This window comes from Callorhinchus milii, unplaced genomic scaffold, assembly GCF_018977255.1.
Source record: "Callorhinchus milii isolate IMCB2004 unplaced genomic scaffold, IMCB_Cmil_1.0 Scaffold18, whole genome shotgun sequence".
Lineage (NCBI taxonomy): Eukaryota > Metazoa > Chordata > Chondrichthyes > Chimaeriformes > Callorhinchidae > Callorhinchus > Callorhinchus milii.
The window spans coordinates 5,988,869-6,011,259 of NW_024704759.1; the positions used below are offsets into that span (position 1 = coordinate 5,988,869).

General features: G+C 45.3%; 1 protein-coding gene across 1 annotated transcript in view; it reads right to left on the minus strand.

Annotated features, from left to right (window-relative positions):
- LOC103173000 (piezo-type mechanosensitive ion channel component 2-like) overlaps positions 1–22,391 on the minus strand; it is a 54,290-nt gene that overhangs the window by 26,692 nt on the left and 5,207 nt on the right. The window contains 20 exon segments of the mRNA XM_042341935.1: positions 2,197–2,291; positions 2,750–2,963; positions 3,526–3,695; positions 4,464–4,579; positions 5,498–5,530; positions 7,715–7,756; positions 8,695–8,919; positions 9,571–9,719; positions 10,273–10,454; positions 11,128–11,239; positions 11,609–11,872; positions 12,770–12,888; positions 13,546–13,711; positions 14,357–14,458; positions 14,922–15,090; positions 15,318–15,531; positions 15,745–15,982; positions 17,756–17,906; positions 18,876–18,918; positions 19,603–19,704. Of these exon segments, the coding sequence (XP_042197869.1) occupies positions 2,197–2,291; positions 2,750–2,963; positions 3,526–3,695; positions 4,464–4,579; positions 5,498–5,530; positions 7,715–7,756; positions 8,695–8,919; positions 9,571–9,719; positions 10,273–10,454; positions 11,128–11,239; positions 11,609–11,872; positions 12,770–12,888; positions 13,546–13,711; positions 14,357–14,458; positions 14,922–15,090; positions 15,318–15,531; positions 15,745–15,982; positions 17,756–17,906; positions 18,876–18,918; positions 19,603–19,704 (2,906 nt within the window).

Sequence of the window (22,391 nt, forward strand, 5' to 3'; positions counted from 1 at the left end):
AATAATAATAATAATCCTTGCATTTATCATGTCTTCGAGATGTCTCAAAGCGCCTCACAGAATATACTGTGAAGTGAATTGCCTCCAATTCGTTATATTCCATTATCTTAAAAGATAAGATTGAGTTGAATTTTTGGAATTTAAGACTAAAACGTTTGGAAGCCGATTTTCTGCGGGACTGCCTAAGAACTGTGGAAAATTGCCTTGCAAATTAAGTCTAGTTTCAAAATAATGTATGATCTTAAATATTAAGGCAGCGATTTTAACAACAACAACAAAATTACATTTGTATATCGCATTTCACGTTGGGAGGACGTCCCAAGGCACTGGCCAGACAGAGTTACAAACCCGAGCAGAGGGTCAGGATGGAGGAGGGCAGGGGTGGAAGCAGGGAAATTGAAAGCACGATCAAAGAGGAGGGTCTTGAGGTGGGTCTTGAAGATGGCGCGGGAGGGGGCGAGACGGAGAGACTGCGGGATGGAGTTCCAGATGGTGGATGCAGAGTGGCTGAAGGCTCGCCTGCTGATAGTGGGGGAGTGAGGCGGGGGATGTGAAGCAGGCCGGAGCCTGCTGAGCGGAGGGAGCGGGCAGGATGGTAGGGGGTTGGGAGGTCGCAGAGGTAGGGGCGAGCAAGACCATGGCGGGCTTTGAAGGTGAGGACCAGGATCTTGAACTGTATCCTTTGTGTGATGGGAAGTCAGTGAAGTTGGGCAACAATGGGGGTGATAGGGTCACGGAGAGCGGTCATGGGCTGCGGCCTCTGGAGGGAGGAGTTGGGGAGGCCGACAAGCAGTGAATTTGCGTAGTCGAGCCTCGATGTAATGAAGGTGTGTATGAGGATTTTGGTGGCCTGCGGTGTGAGACAGTGTCGGAGCCGGGCAAAATCGCGGAGGTGGGGGAAGGCAGAGATGGTCATGGTGGAGTAGAAAGGATATTTGAGGGTCAATCAAGACCCCAAGGTTCTGGATTGGCTTAGTAAGGTGGAGTTTGCAACCATAGATGGTGATGCTCTCAGTGCCTGAGGTGAGGAGGCACTGACGGGAACCAATCAGGAGAACCTCAGTCTTGTTGATGTTCAACTGAAGAAAGTTAGCTCTCATCCAGGACTTGATGTCCGACAGACATCTGTCAGGACAGCAGTGGTCTTGGAGTCAAGGATGGAGGCAACGAGGTAGAGTTGGGTGTCATCCACATACATGTGGAAGTTGACCCCATGTCTGCGGATGATGTCATCAAGAGGGAGCATATAGATGTTGAAGAGGAAGGGACCAAGGACAGAGCCCTGAGGAACACCGCACATGATGGTCCAGGGGCTAGAGGGGAAACTGTTTGAGGAGATGAAGTGCAGGCGGTGTGAGAGGTACTATCTGAACCAATCAAACACAGAGCCATGGAGGTTGACGTAAGAGGAGAGGCGGTGGATGAGGATAGAGTGGTTGACGGTGTTGAAAGCAGCAGAGAGGTCAAGGAGGTGGAGAAGACAGAGGGAGCCCTGGTTGCAGATGGACAGAAAGTGGAGTCCTGTAGCTCAGTGGTTAGAGCACTCGCTTTGCAAGTGAGAGACCTGAGTTCAATTCCAGGCAGAGGGCGAAACCTTGGGCAAGTTTCCTTACTCCACACAGAGCCTAATAATAATCCCTCCAAAACCAAAAACAATAATAAATTGGTCATTTTCAATCTACGGCTGTTTGTGGGACATTGCTGTGCACAATTGGCTGCCGCGTTCGCCCACAAATATACAGTCAATTCACTTTAGAGTGTGTACTGTGAAGCTCTTTGGGATGTCCTCCCGACGTGAAAAGCGCTATATCAAATGCAAGGATTATTATTATTAATATTAATGTCATTTGTCACTTTGACCGGGGCGGTTTCTGTGCTGTGGGCTAAGACTGTGTCAAATTTCAGGCCTCAGAACCGCTGCAAACCTTCCAAGACACATATTGAAGTGCGGAGTTAATGGCATCACATTAATAGATCATTTACTGCTGGCAATTGAACAGCCTCAAATAGGCTGATAATGTGTCCTAACCACAGAATACAGTCTGAGCAGAGTAACGTCGGAGAGTTGTGCTGTGCACAAAGCACGGACTTCATGCCAGGGGTATAGTGCACATTCAAAGTGAAAATACGTGGATTGTCGTTGTGGTGATTTCGAGAGGGCGAGTAGTTTATGAAGTGAATGAAAGCATTCTGTACCTTGAGGCAGGGCAGGACATTGCTCTCACACTTCCTCAGTGCCCCGAACCAGAAGGCAGGGTCGATGGGGCCAGAGTACAGGGAGGACATATTCACTAGGGCCTGGGTTCCATTCTGAACAGGGAAAAGGACAGATCTTAGTTACGGTCAACCTGAAATGTGGAGGAGTGGTGGCAAGATTCAATATTAATACAACAACAACAACGTGCATTTATACAGTGTCCTTTTACATGGGGAGGATGTGCAGCTTCACTACCAATTGCCACTGTGTATTTCTTCTTAAACTGTGTGAAGGGCCAAGCTCCATAGCACAGGGCACCAGTCAGACTGTGTTTATATAGCACCCTTCAAGCGGGCAGCGACTTGGAGTGCTCATACGTGCTGGTGGGTTGCCGCATGTGTTAGACAATAGTATTGATACAATGTGACCCATTGGACACTGTAGCTGGGTTACTAGATAGATGTTCCCATGTCTAGGTATCTCTGTGGGTGGTTGTCTCTGTGGGTAAGTGTCTAGGCGTGTCTGTGGGTAGCTGATTAGGTTTGTTTAAAGGGAAGGTGTGAGGAATTTGAGGGTCTGACCAGCTTACCAGAGTACAGTTTGCAGAATACTCGGCTGGGTTGACAAACTTGAGCTGGTACATCATCTTACACAGGATCATGACACAAGTCCACACAGTGGAGATGCTGGAGGCCAATGGACGGAATGAGGAATAAGGCAAGGCAAAGACCCATAGGATAAGGAGCACGTAGTTCATCAGAGAGACCTGTAAAGCAATCAGGCACTCTCAGTGAGACGTCCCAAACTATCAATCCATCCATGAGTGGGAACGGGTTTAACCGGGCTCCAGGAATGCATCACCCTCGCCCACCTCCACTGGCTACCCATCCCCCAGAGGATAGAGTTCAAAATCCTTGCCTTCAAACTCCTTCATGGCTTTGACCTGCTAATCCCTTACCAATCTGTCTGCTCCCTCTGCTCAGCGGGCTCCAGGTTGCTCCATGTCCTCCCACCATCGATGGCCCAGCCTTCAGCCTCTCTGCCCCCACCCTCTGGAACTACATCCCACAGTCCCTTCACCTCACTCCCTATCTTACCTCCATCAAGGTCCATTTCAAAACCCTCCTCTTCGACCGTGCCTTGGTTCCGAACCCCATCTTCCCTGCCCTCACTGAATTTTTACCCAACTAATTGGACTGTAGAAAGGTCACTGCTCTGACCTTTCACTCAATGTGAGCCCTCACTGCAAAGTTAAACATTAAACATTTTGTTGAGGAACATGGCCTAGGTAAGGGAATTAACTTCTGGCCCACGATCCTCTTGCTCACCTCTTTGAGTGTGATCCAGATGATACAGGAGGAGATTATCTTTATGATGTGAAGCTCCAGGAGTCTCCACCCCAGGACCTGGGCTTTATGGGTCAGCTCCAAGAACTTCAGCAAAAGGGAAGTCATCCGATCAACCACCATGCTCCATGGCCTTGGGGATTCTGCTGGAACTGGGAGGGAGGAAACAATCAGAATCCAAAAGGGAAACAACTCCATCCTTCAAAACAATGTTGGGTGTAACGATGAGTTCATGAGCTCACCAGAGCTGATCCCTCATGTACAGCACACAAAATGCAATGCCAGATATCTGTTATTACTACAGCAAAACTCACATAAATTGTATCAGTTGGAACCAGAACAATTAATATGACTTGCGCAAAGTCCGAGTTGCAGGCAAATGGTATAAGTCGTAGAAAATCCGATTTAATCAATAATCTACACCAATTCAATGCAACCAGTAAGGACACTTGAGGTGACTGATCAAGACAACATTTCCCTCGATTCAATGCATCTTCACCCATCACCACTTACTGGCAAGCTTTGGAATTGCATTGAACCGCTGGAAATCAAGTTCATCTGCGCATGCATCGACAGATCAAGACTTCCCTCGATTCAATGCAGCCGGTAAGTGCATGAGTAATGGAGGGTAGGGGTGTGGCATTATGAGTTAGATGATTAATACGAGTCGTGCAAAGACATCCAAGTGGTTTTGATAGGAAACTGAATGGGACTCGGGTATGACTTCGGCAGTTATGCAATCTGCAAAGATACAACATACACGCATTCTACTGTGTAACTAATGCCACCGATGAAACGGCAATTTCTGGCCTTTCATTGGACTGGATTTGACTGAAATAGATCTGATTGGATTGGGTTTGAGTGACTGAAGTGGGTGACTTGAGTTTGACTGCTCTCGGACAGCCCAGTAAGCAGCCAACCTGAGATCTCTGGCACCTCTTCTTGTTCCAAACTCGGTTCTTTGTCTTGAAAGTCCAGGTTATTTAAGGTGTCGTTGCTGGACATTTTAACATCATTCTTGTGCTTGGAGGCCAACCTGTGAAAGGAAACCAGGAAATGAAAAACAAGAGCAAAGATTTATTTTATTATCATTTGCGAGAAAGTATGGATGGGGATCGTGCACAAATCAAGGTGTTAATCCTTGCATTTAGTATAGCCCCTTTAACATCAGGAGGATGTCTCAAAGTGCTCCACCAGATCTACTGTGAACTGCAGTGACTGTGTATTTATAAGTGAATACGGCAGTAAATTTTGCCACAGCAACGCCCCACAAACAGCTACGATGTGAATGACCAATTATATTTGGGGGATTGGAAGAAAATGGTGTTAAGTTGGCTACAGCAGGAGTTAAAGGATATTGTTGTGACAGCGGGAGGCTGTGCTGCTCTGCCTCCGGCTGTCGACTTGAGAGGACTGACGCTGGTAATTGGAATCTGGAATGTGTCATTCAGAAATCAGAGCTCCAGGGGCTCCAAGAGCTCGAGACTCAGACTGCAGGAACCTCTCCCAGGCCCAGGATCACCTGACAGACATTTGTAGATAATACACAGGTTTTCAGGGAGTGTGTGTGTGTGTGTGTGTGGAGGCAATTAGCTCAATTAGGCAATGTCCTTCAACAGCCATGGACCAATTATATTTGGGGGATTGTTGGTCAGGACACCTAGAGAAATTCCTTTTGCCTTTTGAATAGTACCATGAGATCTTTAATGTCCACCTGAACAGGCAGATGGGACCTCGGTTTAACGTCTCGTCAAACTCCCTTAAAGAATACACTCCGAAGGCCGGCAGTGTTCGGTTTGTGGCAGGTGATTTACTCTGTGATCTTTTAGTCAGAAGTTTTCAGCCTTTTCCCCAAAATCCAAACGCCAGCTGTGATCTGAAGTCAGGAGTCACCAGCAGGACTGTTGAATTGCTTTTCATTTTAGAAAGTTCTAATGTGTTTTACAAAACTCACCTCTGCTGCACTTTCTCAATACTGGCTTTGATGCTGAAAATAAAAATGACAGAATTAAACCTTGAACTAACTAAGGCAATCCACATTTCATAACTTTGTATGTGAGGATTTCATTTCAAACTGGCTTTACTTTATTGAAATACAAAGAAAAGATCGGGAAATGAGTTGTATATTTTTAAAGGACAATTTCAGGACAGACACCAGGACATTTTTCTTTGCCTAGAGGGTAATTAATGACTGGAACAGAGTTGACAGAAAGGATGGTTGATGCAGTGATGGGGTGATGGTAGGTTTGGTGTTCTGGAGGGATCAGATCAGATGAACCGAAGGGCTTTCTTCAGATGAACCAATCTTGTGAATTTGTGATGAGATTAAAAGATCTCTCATGTCATGATTTAATAAAACATAATAAATAAGTCAGCACGGATTTCAAAAAGGAAGGTCATGCTTGACCAACCTCATTGAATTCTTTGAAAGGGCCACAGAAAGAGTAGACAAGGGTAATGTGGCAGATGTAATAAATTTAGATTTCCAAAAGGCGTTCGATAAGCTTTCACATAATAAACTAATGAATAAGGTCAGAGCATGTGGAGTCAGGGGAAAAATAGCAGAATGGATAGCAAGCTGCTACAAAACAGAAAACAGAGAGTAGGGGTATAAAGGGAAGCTACTCAGACTGGCAGAGGGTGGGCAGTGGTGTTCCACAAGGATCAGTATTGGGACCACTGTTGTTCACAATACACATTAATGATTTGGACTCGGGAATCAGCAGTACAATTTCAGAATTTGCAGACGACACCAAATTGGGGGGAGCAGTTAATACAGAGGAGGACTGCAACAAATTACAGCAAGACTTTAATAAACTTGGTGAATGGGCATTTGAATGGCAAATGCATTTCAATGTAGAAAAGTGTGAGGTGGTACATTTTAGTAGAAGGAATAAGGAAATCACATACATCCTGGAAAATAATAATATAATAATAACCCTTGCATTTGATATAGTGCCTTATCACATCTTCGAGACGTCTCAAAGCGCTTCACAGAATATACTGTAAATTTTATTCTGTAAAGTGAATTGACTGTATCTTTGTGGGCGAAACACAAATAAAAACAAAAATAAAAACCTAAATGGGGTGGAGGAGCAAAGGGATCTAGGGGTACACATAAAATACACAATTCACTAAAAGTAGCAATGCAGGTTAATAAGGCCATAAAAAAGCAAACCAGGCATTGGGGTTCATTTCTAGAGGGATAGAAATGAAAAGCAGGGAAGTTATGGTAAACTTCTATAGAACCTTGGTTAAGCCACACTTAAAATACTGTGTGCAGTTCTCGTCCCCATATTATAGAAGGGATGTAGAGGCACTGGAGAGGGTGCAAAGGTGATTCACAAGGATGATCCCAGAACTGAGAGGTTATACCTATCAGGAAAGGCTGAACACGCTTGGACTCTTCTCTTGAAAAGAGAAGGTTAGGGTGTGACCTGATAGATGTCTTTAAAATTATGAAAGGTTTTGATAGGGTAGACATAGGGAAGATGTTTCCACTTGTGGGGACACCAAAACCAGGGGCCATCAATATAAAATAGTCACAAATAGATCAAAAAGGGAAGTTAGAAGAAATTTCTTCACACAGAGAGTGGTGGGAATGTGGAACTTGCTACCACAAGGAGTTGTTGAGGCAAATAGAATAGATGTATTTAAGGGGAAGCTCGATAGGTATATGAGGGAGAAAGGAATAGAAGGTTATGTTTAAAGGCTTAGTTGAGGAAGGGCAGGAGGAGGCTCATGTGGAGCGTAAACTCCGGTGAAGACCAGTTGGACCGAATGGCCTGTTTCTGTGCCGTATATTTTAATGTATTCTAATGTAATAAAATGGAGGAACAAGCTTGATAAGCTGAACAGCCTGTAAATACTTAAAACAACAACTTGTATTTATTTAGTGCCCTTTACACAGGATAGCCTCTCTGAACGCTGTACAGAGGGGGGGGGGACAGGATCCCTCGAACAGAGAGAAGAGCCATCCCTTGACAAGCTTCTCAATTTCATTATTTTGAACACCTCAATCAGATCAGCCCTGAACATCCTCAGCACCAGGGACTATCAACCCAGGGAAACCCAACTTCCCACTTACATCAATCTTCTGTGCTCAGCGAAAGGGTGAGACTGTATGACTGACGACAGATGTGTGAGCAGGGCTAATGGAGCGAGCACTTACCTGTGGGATAGGATGGTAATACGACTCTGCACTTTGAGGTAGCTGAAAGAGGAGAGAACAGATACCGGCATTAAAGAGGGAGAGAGGAGCTCATGGGCAGCAACCTCACACTGACTTTCCCACTCAAGGTCACTGATGGCCAAGCTGCGGTCTGTGGGCCGGACGTGCAGAGTCTCCCTTCTCTTTTCGAGTAGCACCACGGGATCTTTAACATCCACCTGAACAGGCAGACAGGACCTCGGCTTAATGTCTCATCCGAAGGACGGCACCCTCCAACAATGCAATTGTAGTGTCACTTTAGACTATGTGATTCCAAGTCCCGACATGGGGCTGGATTACTCAAACGCACTCCTCTCTGGTCTCCCCAGCTCCACTATTCAAAAAATCCAGCTCAATCAGAACTCTGATTCTGGACCAAACTCCGTAACCCACACCTCACCAGTTCTGGCCCAGGCTCCACTGGCTCCCCATCACCGAATGGATCGACTTCAAGAACCTCACACTCGTGTTCACATCTCCTCACTCCCTGGCACCTCCCTACCTCGGGACGTCCTCCAGACGTGAAAGGCGCTTTACAAATGTCATTTTGTATTTTGTACTGTACCTCTCTGACCTCCTCACTCCGCTCAACTGGCCTCCTGCTCGTCCCTCGTGCCCTCCGCTCCACCATTGGAGGTCATGGGATTCAGCTATTATGCTCTGAACTCTGGAACACTCTCCCCCAATCCCTCCGCCTTGCCCCCTCTCTCCCCTTTTTCAAGTCCCGCCTGAAAACCTTCCTTTTCGACCGTGCTTACGGTCACCTCCCTCCCCAGCCCCACCCGGCTTGGAGTCAAGCTCCACCACTGTCAAGCGCTCTGAGATGCCACCCTGCGTGGAGGGCGCTATGAAAGTGCAAGTTGTTGTTGTTGTTGTTGAACCTATAACCTTCTGGCTCGGAGGCGAGAAGGCTACCACAGCGCCAGGCTGACACACAATACCGAAGAAGGCCATTCAGCCGATCGAGTATAATTGAAGGCCGGTGACTTTACCTGTATGTGGTGTTGTCCTCCCGGGGGGTAAAATTCTCGCAGTCTGTGAGGCTGAGGAAGTGCTCGTGGAAGTAATGGAGCTGCAGTATACAGGCCAGCAGGAAGGCTGAGGGCAACAGGATTCTGGTGAAGAGCTCTGCTGTGTCGTATTGCTCGAGGCCCATATCGTTCAGACTACAAACAGCCGGTAAACACAGCAACAACAAATTACATTTATACAGCATCTTATCACGTCATTGTGACATCTCAAAGCGCTTCACAGAGTATGCTGTAAAGTGGAGTGACTGTGTATTTTGTAGGTGAACACAGCAGTCAATTGCGCACAGCAGCGTCCCACAAACAGCCATGGAGTAAGTGATCAATTTTATCTGGGAGGGATTGTTGTCCAGGACACTGGGAGAGAGAAACTTCCTTCTCTTTTCAGATTGCAGCCAATTTGTGCACAGCAATGTGCCACACGCAGCCACAAATTGTTGGCCAGATGACTGGAGGACGATCTCTTTTCTTTTCGAATGGTGCCAAGAGACCAGCTGAACAGGCAGATGGGATCTCGGTTTAACGTCTCATTTGAAGGACAGATTTATATTTTTATTGATTCTGCTGAACATGGTTTAACACATTCCTAACAAGCTGGTTTCGATGCTTGCATTCAAATCCAACTCAGACGAGTCACCGCACTTGACAGTGATCACGAGTGAGGTGCTCTGCACTATTTTGACGTGACAAGGTGACATAAAAACACAAGTTCATTCCTTTACTCCGAGATTGTTTACCATCATGCCAACCCTTCCCTTAAAACACAAAGCAATCCAGGTGCGTGCGTACCTGTCCTCAGATATTCCCATTACTTGCTGCAAGAGACCGGAGACAGTTTTAAACTGATAGGTGTAGATGAAGATAAGCACTCCCATCGAGTAAGAAACCACCGTGATCCAGAAATACTTCAGGATTCGTCGCCACCACTCATAATGTATCTGAAAGCACACAAGCAGGAGTGTGCTGAGTGAGCTCTATGCAAATGTGGTCAGAGATCAAAAAAATCCTTACTTTCACTTAAGGAAGTTGTCTCAAAGTGCTTTTACTGTAATTTTACCGTAAAGTGCAGTGACCGTACATTTTGTAGGCGAACGCCTATAGAAGAGATGTCAATAGGATCTGATTGTCTCACTTTTTACCCACTTCTCATAGCTTCAATGGATTGTGATTGTTTCCCAGTTGGCAGTAAATCAGCCTCCAAATTCCAAAGCTATATATCGTTTGTAGATTATAAATACTCGTCTAATCCTTTTTGTTTATTTATTGCACTCACAAAATGCACGGGAATCCACTTTACAATACATTCTGTGAAGCACTTTGAGGTGTTTCAATGATGTGATAAGACTCTATATCAAATGTAAGGATTATTATTGTTATTATTTATATTGAGGAGTCTCATTAACATCAGAAGAGGGTGATGGCTGGTATTGCTTCCGGTATCTAACCCCAATAACTACATGGCTGACCTACACCACTATTTTGAGCACTTACCTGGTATAGGGCCACACAGAAGAGGAAAAGCATGATGTAGAGGATCTTGTAGACCATTACTCTCCCAGTGAAGCTAACAAGGAAGAACATTGCACCACAGCAGTAGATCCAGTACTTCACCAATAACCCCTTAACAAAAGAGCCCATTACTGCGACAAGCTCCCCTTCCTTCTGTGCACTGTCTGCAGAGGAAGAGAAAAGAAGAAATAGTTTATCCTGAACTATTGGAGTGTTCAGATCTACAATTCACATCTCAATGTTCAATGAGGTGGTGGGGGGGCTGGGGGAGAGAAGGGGTATCTACTTTGAACTCTTCAGAGGGTCAAGAGTTGGGAACTTGTTCAAGCCCTTCAAGGATTTTAGTGTGTATTTAGTCTCTGGGGAACAGCTGGGAGCGTAAGCGGTAAGGTTAAATTCACTGCCTTTGGCGGGGAGGGCTTTAGTCTGACAGTGAATATTCCTTCAGTCTAAGGAAAGACAATGCTACTCTATTGACTATCAGTGCTGCTACTGTGATAATTTATAACAGAAGCACTTGCCATTTTAGGAATCCAGACAAAAAAATAAAACAGTCATTCAATCCATGATTGTTTGTGGGACGCTGCTGTGCACAAGTAGCTGTTGCGTTTCGCCCACAAAATATACAGTCAATCCACTTTACAATATATTCTGTGCAGACACTTTACGATATATTCTTTGAGACATCTCAACGACATAGTAAGGCGCTCTATCAAATCCAAGGATTATTATTGATAGTGGGTCAAAATCTTAAAGGGATAAAAGGAGTGATTGACACAGAGAGTTAAAATGGTTGAAGGATGCACCATGTACACATTTCGTACAGATCTTTCTCACCTGTCTGTTGCGAGCTGACCTCACTGAGAAGTGTCTGTGACTGTGTTCTCATTTCCTCTTTTTCAGTCAAGTATTGACGGAGTAACAACCAGAAGATGGATGCATAGAAAATCTGTAATACAGTGTGTGCAGAGCATTCCAAACTGAAATTCCATCCAAGATTCCCTCTCCCCCTCCTTCTCTCCCTCCTTCTCTCCCTCCTTCTCTCCCTCCCTCCCTCTCTCCTTCCCTCCCTCCCCTCTTTCAAGGCACATCGCAAACATACATCTTTGACCATGTGTTTGGTCATCTTTCCACTCCCCAGCACCTCGGCTCGCACCACCAGCTCAGGGGCTCACAGTGACATCAATAATAATAATAATAATAAACAAGGAACAAAACGTTTGAGTTTTCAGCAATCGGCACTTGACGGACCCTTTGCCGAGTGTCAAGGTTAAGGTAACCAGAGTCATTAACATGCTGGTTGTTGCTTCTTACAGACCTTGGCTCCCAAATCCACACAGGGTGCGTTCGACCTCTTCAGGTCAAAGTCAATGAGGGCAGCTTTGGCCACATCAGGGAACAGCTCAGCCTCACTCAGTTGTAAGCCAACAAAGAACTGCTGGACAACCAGGAGGTTGCCATAGACCACCAGAAACGGGGAGCTCAGTTTCGCGTATCGCTGGCGGTCACGCAACATCCAAATAATACAGGACCAGATGAGCAGAGCGAAGGTCAGCCAGCTGTTGTAAGTGATGCTCCAGACCTGAGAAGAAACAGATATTCACCTGATGAACAAGAACAACCTGTTGGCAGTTACACATGGTTTGTGATCCTTGGTTTGGAGCCTTGTTTTGCTAATGTAAGAAAAGTTCTGGTCAATCATGTCGGGTCCATGAAAACCCAATGATAGTGAGAGTCAGCAGCTGGACTACAGCGCCTGCACTGTGTTAAATGATTCCCTATAGCGAGCACAAGACTATCCTATGAAGAGGTTTTCCAGTTCTTAAAACAATTCAGTACTGCGTGTCTGAAAGCCTGAATGCACAGGGTTTAGCTCAGCCCATCATTTCTAATACAAACCACAGATTCCAATACAGATTCACAAACTGATTCTGATGTGTGAACGTCCGCAAATGTGATTCAGATTTTGGTATAATTGAAGGTGTTTTAGCCAGTATCAGTGAGATGACACCCCACCCCCAGCCGCCTGCTGCTCTCCCAGGCCGAGGTAAACTGATCAAAAACTTAAATTCTCTGATAACCTGCTTGCTCCCATTATTGCGTAGATGGTGTTGGATAATCTTTGCATAATCATTGACTGTGGAACTATAATAAAGGAAACAATTGTTGAACATCCAAATTGTGTGCATTATTTCATTATTAATAAAAGTAAAGTTTCAGTCCCCTTTCTAACATTCCCCTCCCCCATCCCACCTCCATTATAAAGCACTGCAAGGCGCTATTCTACCTGAAAATACATTTGTTGGTTGCAAGTTACTGTGTTTACTGAGTTGCTTTTCACATTGTTTTAGTGAGATTCAGCTCCTTGGGACGTCCTCTGGACATGAAAGGTGCTCTACAAATGTAATTTTGTTGTTGCTGTTGAGGTTACACAGAAAGATTGAAATGAGCAGAAGGAATGAAACACGGAAACACGTACCATCATGATTATGAGGGCACAGATATAGCTCTGCTTCATGATGAATTGGCCAATTATCACTAAGCTGCTGGGCTGGTCACTCCCATTGTCCTTCTGCATCTCCGTCTCAGTGTAATCCTCTGTGGGAAGCCAAAGGAAAGAGAAGGGAATGCATGGACCAATCCCATCAGTTGAGTACTTGTGTTTCCCATTCTTGCATCCTATATGTAGTACTGCATTTACCTGTATTAACCTTCATTTGCCAGTGATCAGCCCATGTGCATATCCTATCAACGTTTCTTTGTAGGACCTTTGCTACCCTCTGATTCCACAGTTCCCCAAAAACTTGGGGATCTGCAAATGTAACTATCTTACACTGGGTCTGCGAATCCTGGTCATTAGTATATACTAGGAACTGGAGTGGTCCCAGTACAGACCCCTGAGTATCCGATTTAATACCTCTCCCCGATTTGATCAAGCTCCTCTAACAATGACCCTCTGCTTCCTTCCCTTGAGCCAATTCTGAATCCTTGTCCATGTCTTGCCCTTGATACCCAATGACCATCCCTAGAACCATCCAGTGAATCTGCCCGACCCCTTCCACACTGTCCTTTCTATGACAAAGTGTCCAAAACGGATCAAGATTGAGGACTGACTACTCACGATAAATTTAGCCACATTCTGCATCTAATGTCTAGAGATATATAAATCCAACAGATGAGATAACTCTCAGATGTGTTATGAGCATAGTAGGAAACATTACTACTCAATTACTAAGTGCATTTCCTGCCACTTACCCATGCTGTGTGTTACATCGGTAATCTTATCCGAGTGGGAGGGATGCTGAGGGTACACTGGAGAGGAGAACATTTGTCCCGGCAGACAGTTATTGTTCCTCTGGGGCTTGTCATGTGGAATGATGAGTTCTATTGTATTTCCACTTACAGGGTAAATCAATGGTTGCTGTGAATTAAATGTAATTTTAGAATTAAGGCACAATAAACAGCCTTTAATCGCTGTAGGTTTCAAGAGCTGGACTAGAAATCTATCCATCAAACCTCAACTTTAAGATTGAATATTGAAATCTAGATAATAACAATAATAATAATAATTCTTGCATTTGATATAGTGCCATCTCATGTTGTTGAGGCATCTCAAAGCGCTCAGCAATTGCACTTCCAATAATTGCGCACAGCAGTGTCCTACGTACAGTCGTAGAAAAAACATTGTGGTTCAACAACTAACTCGTTTCTCTCACAACTCGTATAAAAATACCCGAAGTTAGAGCACACTTGAAAAGACCAGCTGAAGGAAAGTGTCTAAAGACACTTATTTTACGTGAAGAGTAACAATCCTTGCATTTGAGATAGGGCCTTATTGTTGAAATGTCTCAAAAGTCTTTACAGATTTATTGTAAGGTATTTATTTCCATGGTTCTGTGCCTGAGTTGTCCCTGAAAGAAATCCATTGAGTCCCATTTACCTGCCTTTTCGCCAATGACTTGATTTTAGGTATCTATCTGGTTCCCTCTTGAAACTTATTGCTACTGCCGGTGACATTATAAATTTCCAGATAATGGGAATGAGCTCAGTTCAGTCACACTCTCACCTTTTTCCCACCTGTTTCCACATTCCATAAGTCTCTTTCTACATTATTATGTTCTGACATGGAGTCTGGGCAGTCAGCATCCACGTCTGGGGGAACAACCTTCTGAGGGTTAAGGGATGATTCAATAGACAGAAATCCTTCAACAACAACAACAAAATGACATTTGTATAGCGCCTTTGACGTCGGGAGGACGTCCCAAGGCGCTGGACAGAGAGAGTTATAAAACTTATAAGAGTTATAAAAAAAAGACAATCATAAAGTCAACCTGGATTTCCTCTGACTCTGTGTCAAACCCATTCCATGCCACAGTTGTACAAAGTGATGGCAAATATCCCACTACTTAACAACTCTTTCCTCTACAGTTTATAGTAATAATAATAATCCTTTCATTTAATGCATCATCTTACAATGTCGGCGAGACATCTGAAAGAGCATCACATGATTCACTGTGAAAATGCAGTGACTGTGCTTTTGTAGGCAAACACGGCAGAACCTGGGTCCTCTGACGTGTGAGGCAAGCGCACTAACCATTATGCTATGGGACTCCAGCTGTGGAGTTTCTTACCTCTGATTGAGTACTGAGAATCAGATGTCGGATGATGGTGGCCAGGGTGTAGTACAGCAGGAGCAGGCTGGCGAGGTTCAGGAGGACGGGCCAGGGCTGCCTTCCGTGGGTGCGCAGTCTCCAAGGCTCTGTGTCGTTAGTGCTGATCAGCGCTGACATACCAAGCAACCTGCAGCCAGAGGCATTCGTGATGGACAACAAAATCACAAGCCTTCATTCAAATTGGTTATAATAATAACACACAACCTTCTGACTCGGAGGCAAAGAGCGTTACCACTACGTCAAGCTGACACATCCTGTTAAGCGTCCTCCTGACGTTATAGGCACGGTGTGAATGTAAAATGTGTACCGTAATTTGTATTGTATTGTGTTCTCTCCGCAATTCTGGGATCTTACCTGGCACCAAGGTGTTGGGGCGGCAGCGCAGCCTGGAAGGCGTGGAGCTGGTACAGGTAGAGGATGGTCAGGTGTGTTGCGCTGATGATGGCCATGGTTACACACAGGCAGCGGAAGAAGGTCAGGCTGAAACCCCGTCGGCATGCCCACCAGGACCCCAAGCCCAGGAACGTGAGGAAGTACACAGCTGAGGTCAGGGAAGGGAGGGCTATACCTGGAGAGAATGAGGACTCACAGTCAGGGGCACAAAAAGACCTGTTTCTCTCCTCACTGAGAAGAGCATTGTGTTCCCTCCTTAAAGTACATATAGAGGAGAATGTTCTTTATACATTTATATAGACATCTCAAAGACGTGATAAGGCACTATATCAATTGCAAGAATTATTATTATTAAAGCCTTTGCTTTACTCTTTCCGAGGATACTGACCTGCTAAACATAAGAGGAGCGTCACAAGAAAGGTCCCTGCTGTCGTCACCAAGGCTCCCACCATTTCTTTAAGGCCCAACATGACCAACGCCACCTTCTCAGCTAAGGTCGGCTTCTTTTCCTTTGGTTCCTCTGGCTCCTCCTCTTTATCTTCCTCATCATCTCCCTCCTCCCTCTCCGTCTCCTCCTCAGAGCTGACCTCAGACTCTTCCTCACATTCAGTGCTGTCCACCTCTTCCTGAGTGGTAGAAAAGTTCAAGTTGAACCTATACCAAATACCTTATAATGCATTTTTGGGGGTCAGCCACGTGTCTGACACATGCAGACACCCAGCACCGTGCTTAAGAGTATCCAAACCAAACTGAGAATTCCATGCATCCCACATACACACGGAAATTTCTGAGATATTTATTGGAATATGCACTCCCTCCCTGGAGGGATGCACCCTGCTTACCTAATGCCGGAGAATATTAGGCGCAGGGTGGCAAGAGCCAAGGCTTAGGGGCCACACTGTGTGCATTGGGCTAACCAGCTAAAACCGCATAGCCTGCCATTGAGAGGACTGCCTGACAAGTTTTCCCGTTGCTTGTCCAGCTAGAACCCGTTAGGGCTGTGACTTGCAGGGTTAACAGGAGCTGAGTAGGAGGACTCCCTGCCCCCAGTGACTGGTCTGCCCTTCCAGGTCTTACCGATAAGCCAGGCTGCCTGTGCTGACCTGCATGGCTCAGGAACTGGACTAGAGGCCACCACAGAGGGCTGGCTCGATTCTGACATTCCGATGTCAAACAAGTCACCTTGGAATGGAAGTGAAGTAAGAAGCTATCTAAGTAGTAAAACAACACTCCTGTGTATGTGGGGAGAATTATGGTTGGAGTATTGGAGTATTGTGAGCTGAGAATAAAGGATTGACTTAAAACATTAGTGTTGTGGATTCTGAATCATTACAAGAACCATTGACTACAGACTGGATGAGGCCAGGATGCTGGATCACGTAAAAAACAATTAGATGCCATGATTATGAATAATAATAATAATTATTATTATTGAAAGGCAATTTACAAGTGTAATTTTGTTGTTGTTGTGCAAAACAGCAGCCAGTTTGTGTACAGCCCAAACAACCACGAAGTAAAAGATCAATCTTATCTGGGGGATTGTTGGCAGGACACCAGGAGAGAGAAACTCCTTTCTCCTTTCAAAAGGCTAAAGCCATTAGGAGTTGCGTTCATGTCAAATTTGTACAGCTTCAACAGAGATATCGGGGTGTAGTCAGTGGTGGGGCAAGGGACCCTCGGCAAGACCCATGGATTGTTCCTCCAAGGCACTTTGCAGTCCTGGAGCAACAATGCTGAGATAACAAATACATCCAGTCTACAAACCATCTTGAAAGTTCGTGCCAAAACAGATCTGGGAATGGACTTGGCATTTAGCCCCAATTGGCAATTTCATTGAAGCCATTATTGGTTTATTGCCTTGGGACGTCCTCCTGATGTGAAAGGCGCTATACAAATGTAATTTAATGTTTGTTGTTATTGGCCTTGGTCAAAGCAAATGAAAGTGGTCTGGACTACAATTTAGCTATTGCCAACTATCGATGAGATGTTAAGCTGCAGTCCTGTCTACCCGTTCCAGTTGGCATCATCTATTCTGTGAAACAAATGGACTGTTTCCATGCTGTACAATATAAATTTAGGAATAGAAATTATTGTAATAATAAGTTTTGCATTTGCCACAGCGCCTCATCACATCACCAGACGTCTCAAATCACTTCACAGGATATGCTGTAAAGTGGAGTGACTGTATTTTGTGGGCGAAACGGGACAGACAGTGTTGTGCACAGCACTGCCCACAAACAATCATGGAGGGAGTGCTCAATTCTATTTGGGGGATTGTTGGCCAGGAGACCAGGAGAGAGAAACTCCCTTGTCTTTTCGAATAGCTCCATGGGATCTTTAGCGTCTGGCTAGTGGCTTCTTTCTAAGTTGCTCAACCTTTTCTGCCTTTCCCTGCGTACCTCTCCTTCCGGCTGATCCTGGGATGATTTTCCTCGGTCTGACTTTGACGCTAGTCTTCTGCACATGTTGAGAAACGCCAAGCTTCCGATCAGCATCCCAACATCCGGTGCGATCAGCCTGATGGCATTCCCGGGATTCGACTCACTCAGTCTGTGCAGACACAAACTTACTTTTAAAGGTAACATTCATCTTCAGCATTTCCGTATAAGTCTACAAATCCCTTCACACCCTGGCACCTCCCTATCTCCCCCAATCCCCTTACTCCACCCTCCACCACCTGTGGCCTCCGTTCGTCTGGCTTCAGCCTCCTGCTTGTCTCTCATCTCCTCTGCTTCACCATCGGTGGCCGTGCTTCAGCCACTACACCGCAAATCATTGGAACTCTCATGCTCAATCCCTCTGCCTGCCCCCTCTTTCCCTATTTTCAGACTCTGCGTGAAGACCACTGTGTAAATGTAAGTTGTGTTGTTCTTGTATAACCCAGCTTCAGGTCGGCGAGGGATTTCTAGACCCTCAGCCGTCTCCGCTCAGTACAACTTGAGGATCAGCCCCCAGCAAGAGGAAAGGAAGCTGAGGGGAAGCACAAAAGCCAAGGAGTTTTGCCCAAGTCTAAACAATTCACAAAAGAACTTCGGAGGAATGGGACTAACTTCACAGAGAAGACAACAACAACTTGTGTGTGTCGACAGCGCCTTTCATGCAGGAAAGCGTCTCAGAGCATTGCATGTGATGGCGGTGGACCCTGAGCAAGGGGTGGTGGGGGGGGCGGGGGTGGTGGGGGCAAGGGAAGGTGACCATAGGCGTAGTCAACAACAGAGGCTGGCTAAAGCTGGCATTTCAATCCATTGTATCCAGGTAAAATGGAGTGTTAAGCACACTGATCACGACACCAATGGGATTTTTGGGTTAGAATGTTTTCTTAGTAATGCTCAGATCTTCCAGTAGTAACACTTAAACACCTAGCCGGGTCCTCAGCCTTCGGAGGCATTCTACTGGTTATTATTATTAATAATCAATGATAATCATTATATTGATTATGATTTCACAGCATTGATAGAGCTCAGGGACCCCATGAAAAGAGCAGTGTATTCTGCCTTGTGAATTGCTGTCCAGGCTTACCTCACGACTCCCATGTGCCAGAGTGCTGTCTCCCAGTTTGTTCCTGTCAGAAGAGAATTGAAGCAATTAGATGTTGAAAAAGCCTGTCATCTTACTGTCTGTCTGCAGTTCAATAATTGTTACAGTCAATCAGGGTTTTGCTGATTTTCGAAATTTAAAATCTTCATTTATTTCAAGTTTACAATTTTCGGATAGTTTTCAATGCTTCTTTCACAGTCTTATAATATTAGTACTTAATAATCTTTGCATTTGATTGAGTGCCTTATCACATCTTTGAGGCATCTCAAAGCACTTCACAGAATATACTGTAAAGTGAATTGACTGTATATTTTGTGGGCGAAACGTGGCAGCAAATTGTACACAGCAGTGTCCCACAAACAGTCGTGGATTGACAGACTAAATTATTATTATTTTTTTTGGAGGGATTATTACCCCCAGAAAGTGATGCTCCAATCGACTAACAACCAGGTTCCTACTTACTGTTAGGTAAAAAGAGGTGTGTGAGTGGAGTAAGGAAATTTGCCTAAGGTTTCACCCCGCCCGGGAATCGAACCTGGGTCCTCTCGCTTGCAAAGGCGAGTGCTCTAACCACTGTGCTACAGGACTCCACATATAGCTTTGAGACGTCCTCCGATCTTGAATGGCACTAAATGTAAACTATATTGTGTTCTGGGTGAGGAATGATAAAACGATCACTGAGTTCATTGTGAGGCTGGCATTGACTTACCATTATTTGGGATGTAGAGAAACGATATTTGAAATCCCACCTGCACCAACAAGAAGATAAAGCTGATCAGACAGAGGGCTTTGAGTAACCGTCCAGTGTGCCCTGAAATACAAGAACCATCAGTTAAGATTCAGCAGGGTTTATATTGTTGGTCTCGCTCAGCCCATAGCACTCTTGCCTCTGAGGAGAGTGGACGAGTGGGACTAAGACCAGGTGAGTGGAACTAGTTGGAGAGCTCTTTCAAAGAGCCAACAAGGCACAATGGGCCGAATGGCCTCCTTCTGTGTTGTATGATTCTATGATTCTATTCTCCAGTAAGACCATAAAAGCATGGCATCTTTACTGGAATCATGATATTTTATTAGGAGTTTTATAAAAACAGCTGTATTGAATTTTGTTAGCAAAGTTAATTGACCTCCTGCTATCTGCCAATGACTCTAAATCGCCTTGATCTCTGGGCTTATTTAATGTTTCGCTTGCGTATTTAACATTGATTTTGTCTATGGTATTCATTTTGCAATAAGACCTTTAAATCTGTAAGTAAGCAGTCTTTGAAGGTACTTAAGAGCACATTTCACATCCTATTGAGCAAAAGTATCTAAATATTTTGGCTCAGTGAAGCTCCAGAAAATCTTCTCTCCAGAAAGCTCAAAGTAATAAAATATTTAACAAATGTTAAAATCCTCCACTTTAACCACAAAAGATACACAAAATTTCACCCACAAAATACAGTCAATTCACTTTATATATTCTGTGCAGCGCTTTGAAATGTTTCGAAGACCTGATAAGGCACTATATCAAATGCATTATTATTATATAACATCCAAGCTTTGATTTGTTTTTTTTACAGACAACAACTTGCATTTATACAGGGCCCTTCACGTGGGATAGCATCTCAGAGCATTTAATAGTGGCATAGTTTGAGGCTGAGCCAGGGAGAGATGGGAAGTGACCCTTCGCACGGTCGAAGAGGGTGCTGAAGAGGGTGAGGATATTTACTGATCCTCTGTGAATCCTGTTGAAATAATATGTATTCAGTCTCATTATGTGCAATACTTAACAAGATCACAACCGAAGAAGAAGGCCCTTTAGCTCATCTGACCTGATCCCTCCAGAACACCCACCCTACCATTCCCCCATTACAGCATCAAGCTGCTTTTAAATGAGTCCCAGTGTCCTGGCCTCAACCATCCTTCCTGTCAACCTGCTCCCGTCGAAAATTACTCTCTGCTTAAAAAAAAACTTCTTGGTGTCTGTCCTGAAATTCCCTTTAAAGCTCTAACCCTCTGTCCTCTTGTTCTACTGTTTTGGTGTGTCCTAAATTGGGGTTTCAATCCCAGGGAATCCATTCCTCGGATCTCCCGATCCTGGATGGATATGGTGCTCCTCAAATCCTGGGATTCATTGCATAGGATCCTGAGAGTTCGGGATTGTATAAAGGCCGAGCCTGGGATGAAGGGGAGGGCAGGTGTTTAAAGCTCCCGGGTGCCCTCCCCACAGGACGCCCTCCTGATTGGCTCCCATCAGCCCCTCCACACATCAGGCGCTAACAGTGTTACCATCCAAGGATGCACGCTCCACATTACTAAACCAGTCCGGAACCTCGGCATCTTGCGTGACCCTCAACTATCCTTTCTACCCCACATCCATGCCATGACCCGCTCTGCCTTTCCCCCACCTCCGCACCATCGCCCGGCTCCGCCACTGTCCAACACCGCAGGTCGCCGAGACCCTCATACACACATTCATAACATCCAGGCTCGACTATGCAAACTGCTTGCCTCCCTAACTCCTCCCTCCACAGGCTGCAGATCATCCAGAACTCTGCAACCCGTGTTCTCTCCCGCACCAAACTCCATGACCCTTCACGCAGGGGATGGTCAAGATCCTGGTCCTCACCTTCAAAACCCTCCACGGTCTTGCTCCCCCCTACCTCTCCGACCTCCTAGCCCCTACCACCCTGTTCGCTCTCTCCGCTCAGCAGGCCTGCTTCATGTCCCCCGCCTTGCTCGCCCCACCATTGGCGAGCGGGCCTTCAGCCTCTCTGCCCCCACCCTCTGGAACTCCATTACGCAGTCCCTCTACCTCACCCCCTCCCTTGCCTCCTTCAAGACCTGTCTCAAGACCCTCCTCTTCGATCACCCTCCTGCCCTCCACCCTCCCCAATCCAGATCCCCAGCTCGGGTCAGAAACACTGATTGGCCTTGGGACGTTCTCCAGACATGAAAGGTGCTCTACAAACATAATTGTGCTTTTGTTACCCACTGGCGTGGAGAACGAAATCAGGATGAGATCAAATTTGCGATCCCGGGATTCTGAAAGAGCAATGGAATTGCAATCCCTAATCCTAAAGTGTGTTTCTGGGTTTACACAAAAGCGCTAAGTTGTTTTTTACCGCCTCAATGGCATTTAAAATTCTACACAGATTCTATGAGGTTTGTTGTGCAGGTGCTATAAAATCTAAACTGTTAGATCAGATGGCTGGCACCTCACCTTATCTTAACATCTACCTGTAGGACAGCACCTCTGGCAATGCAGTGCTTTCTCTCTCACAGCAGTGTGAGCCTCGTGGTGTAATGCTTCCTAATGGACCTGATGTCTATGAGGTGAGGCTGCTGAACTAGACATTTTACATCTGTATTAATTGTATGAGAGGATCGACCAAGAGGTTTGGGTCACTTAGCAAGCAGAGAGGACGGAAAAGGTCGATAGGGCGCAACATATCGACTGTCTTTGATGAAAGAGCTTGACAATGGAATGAACAATTAAGGAAGGTTTTAATTGATAAA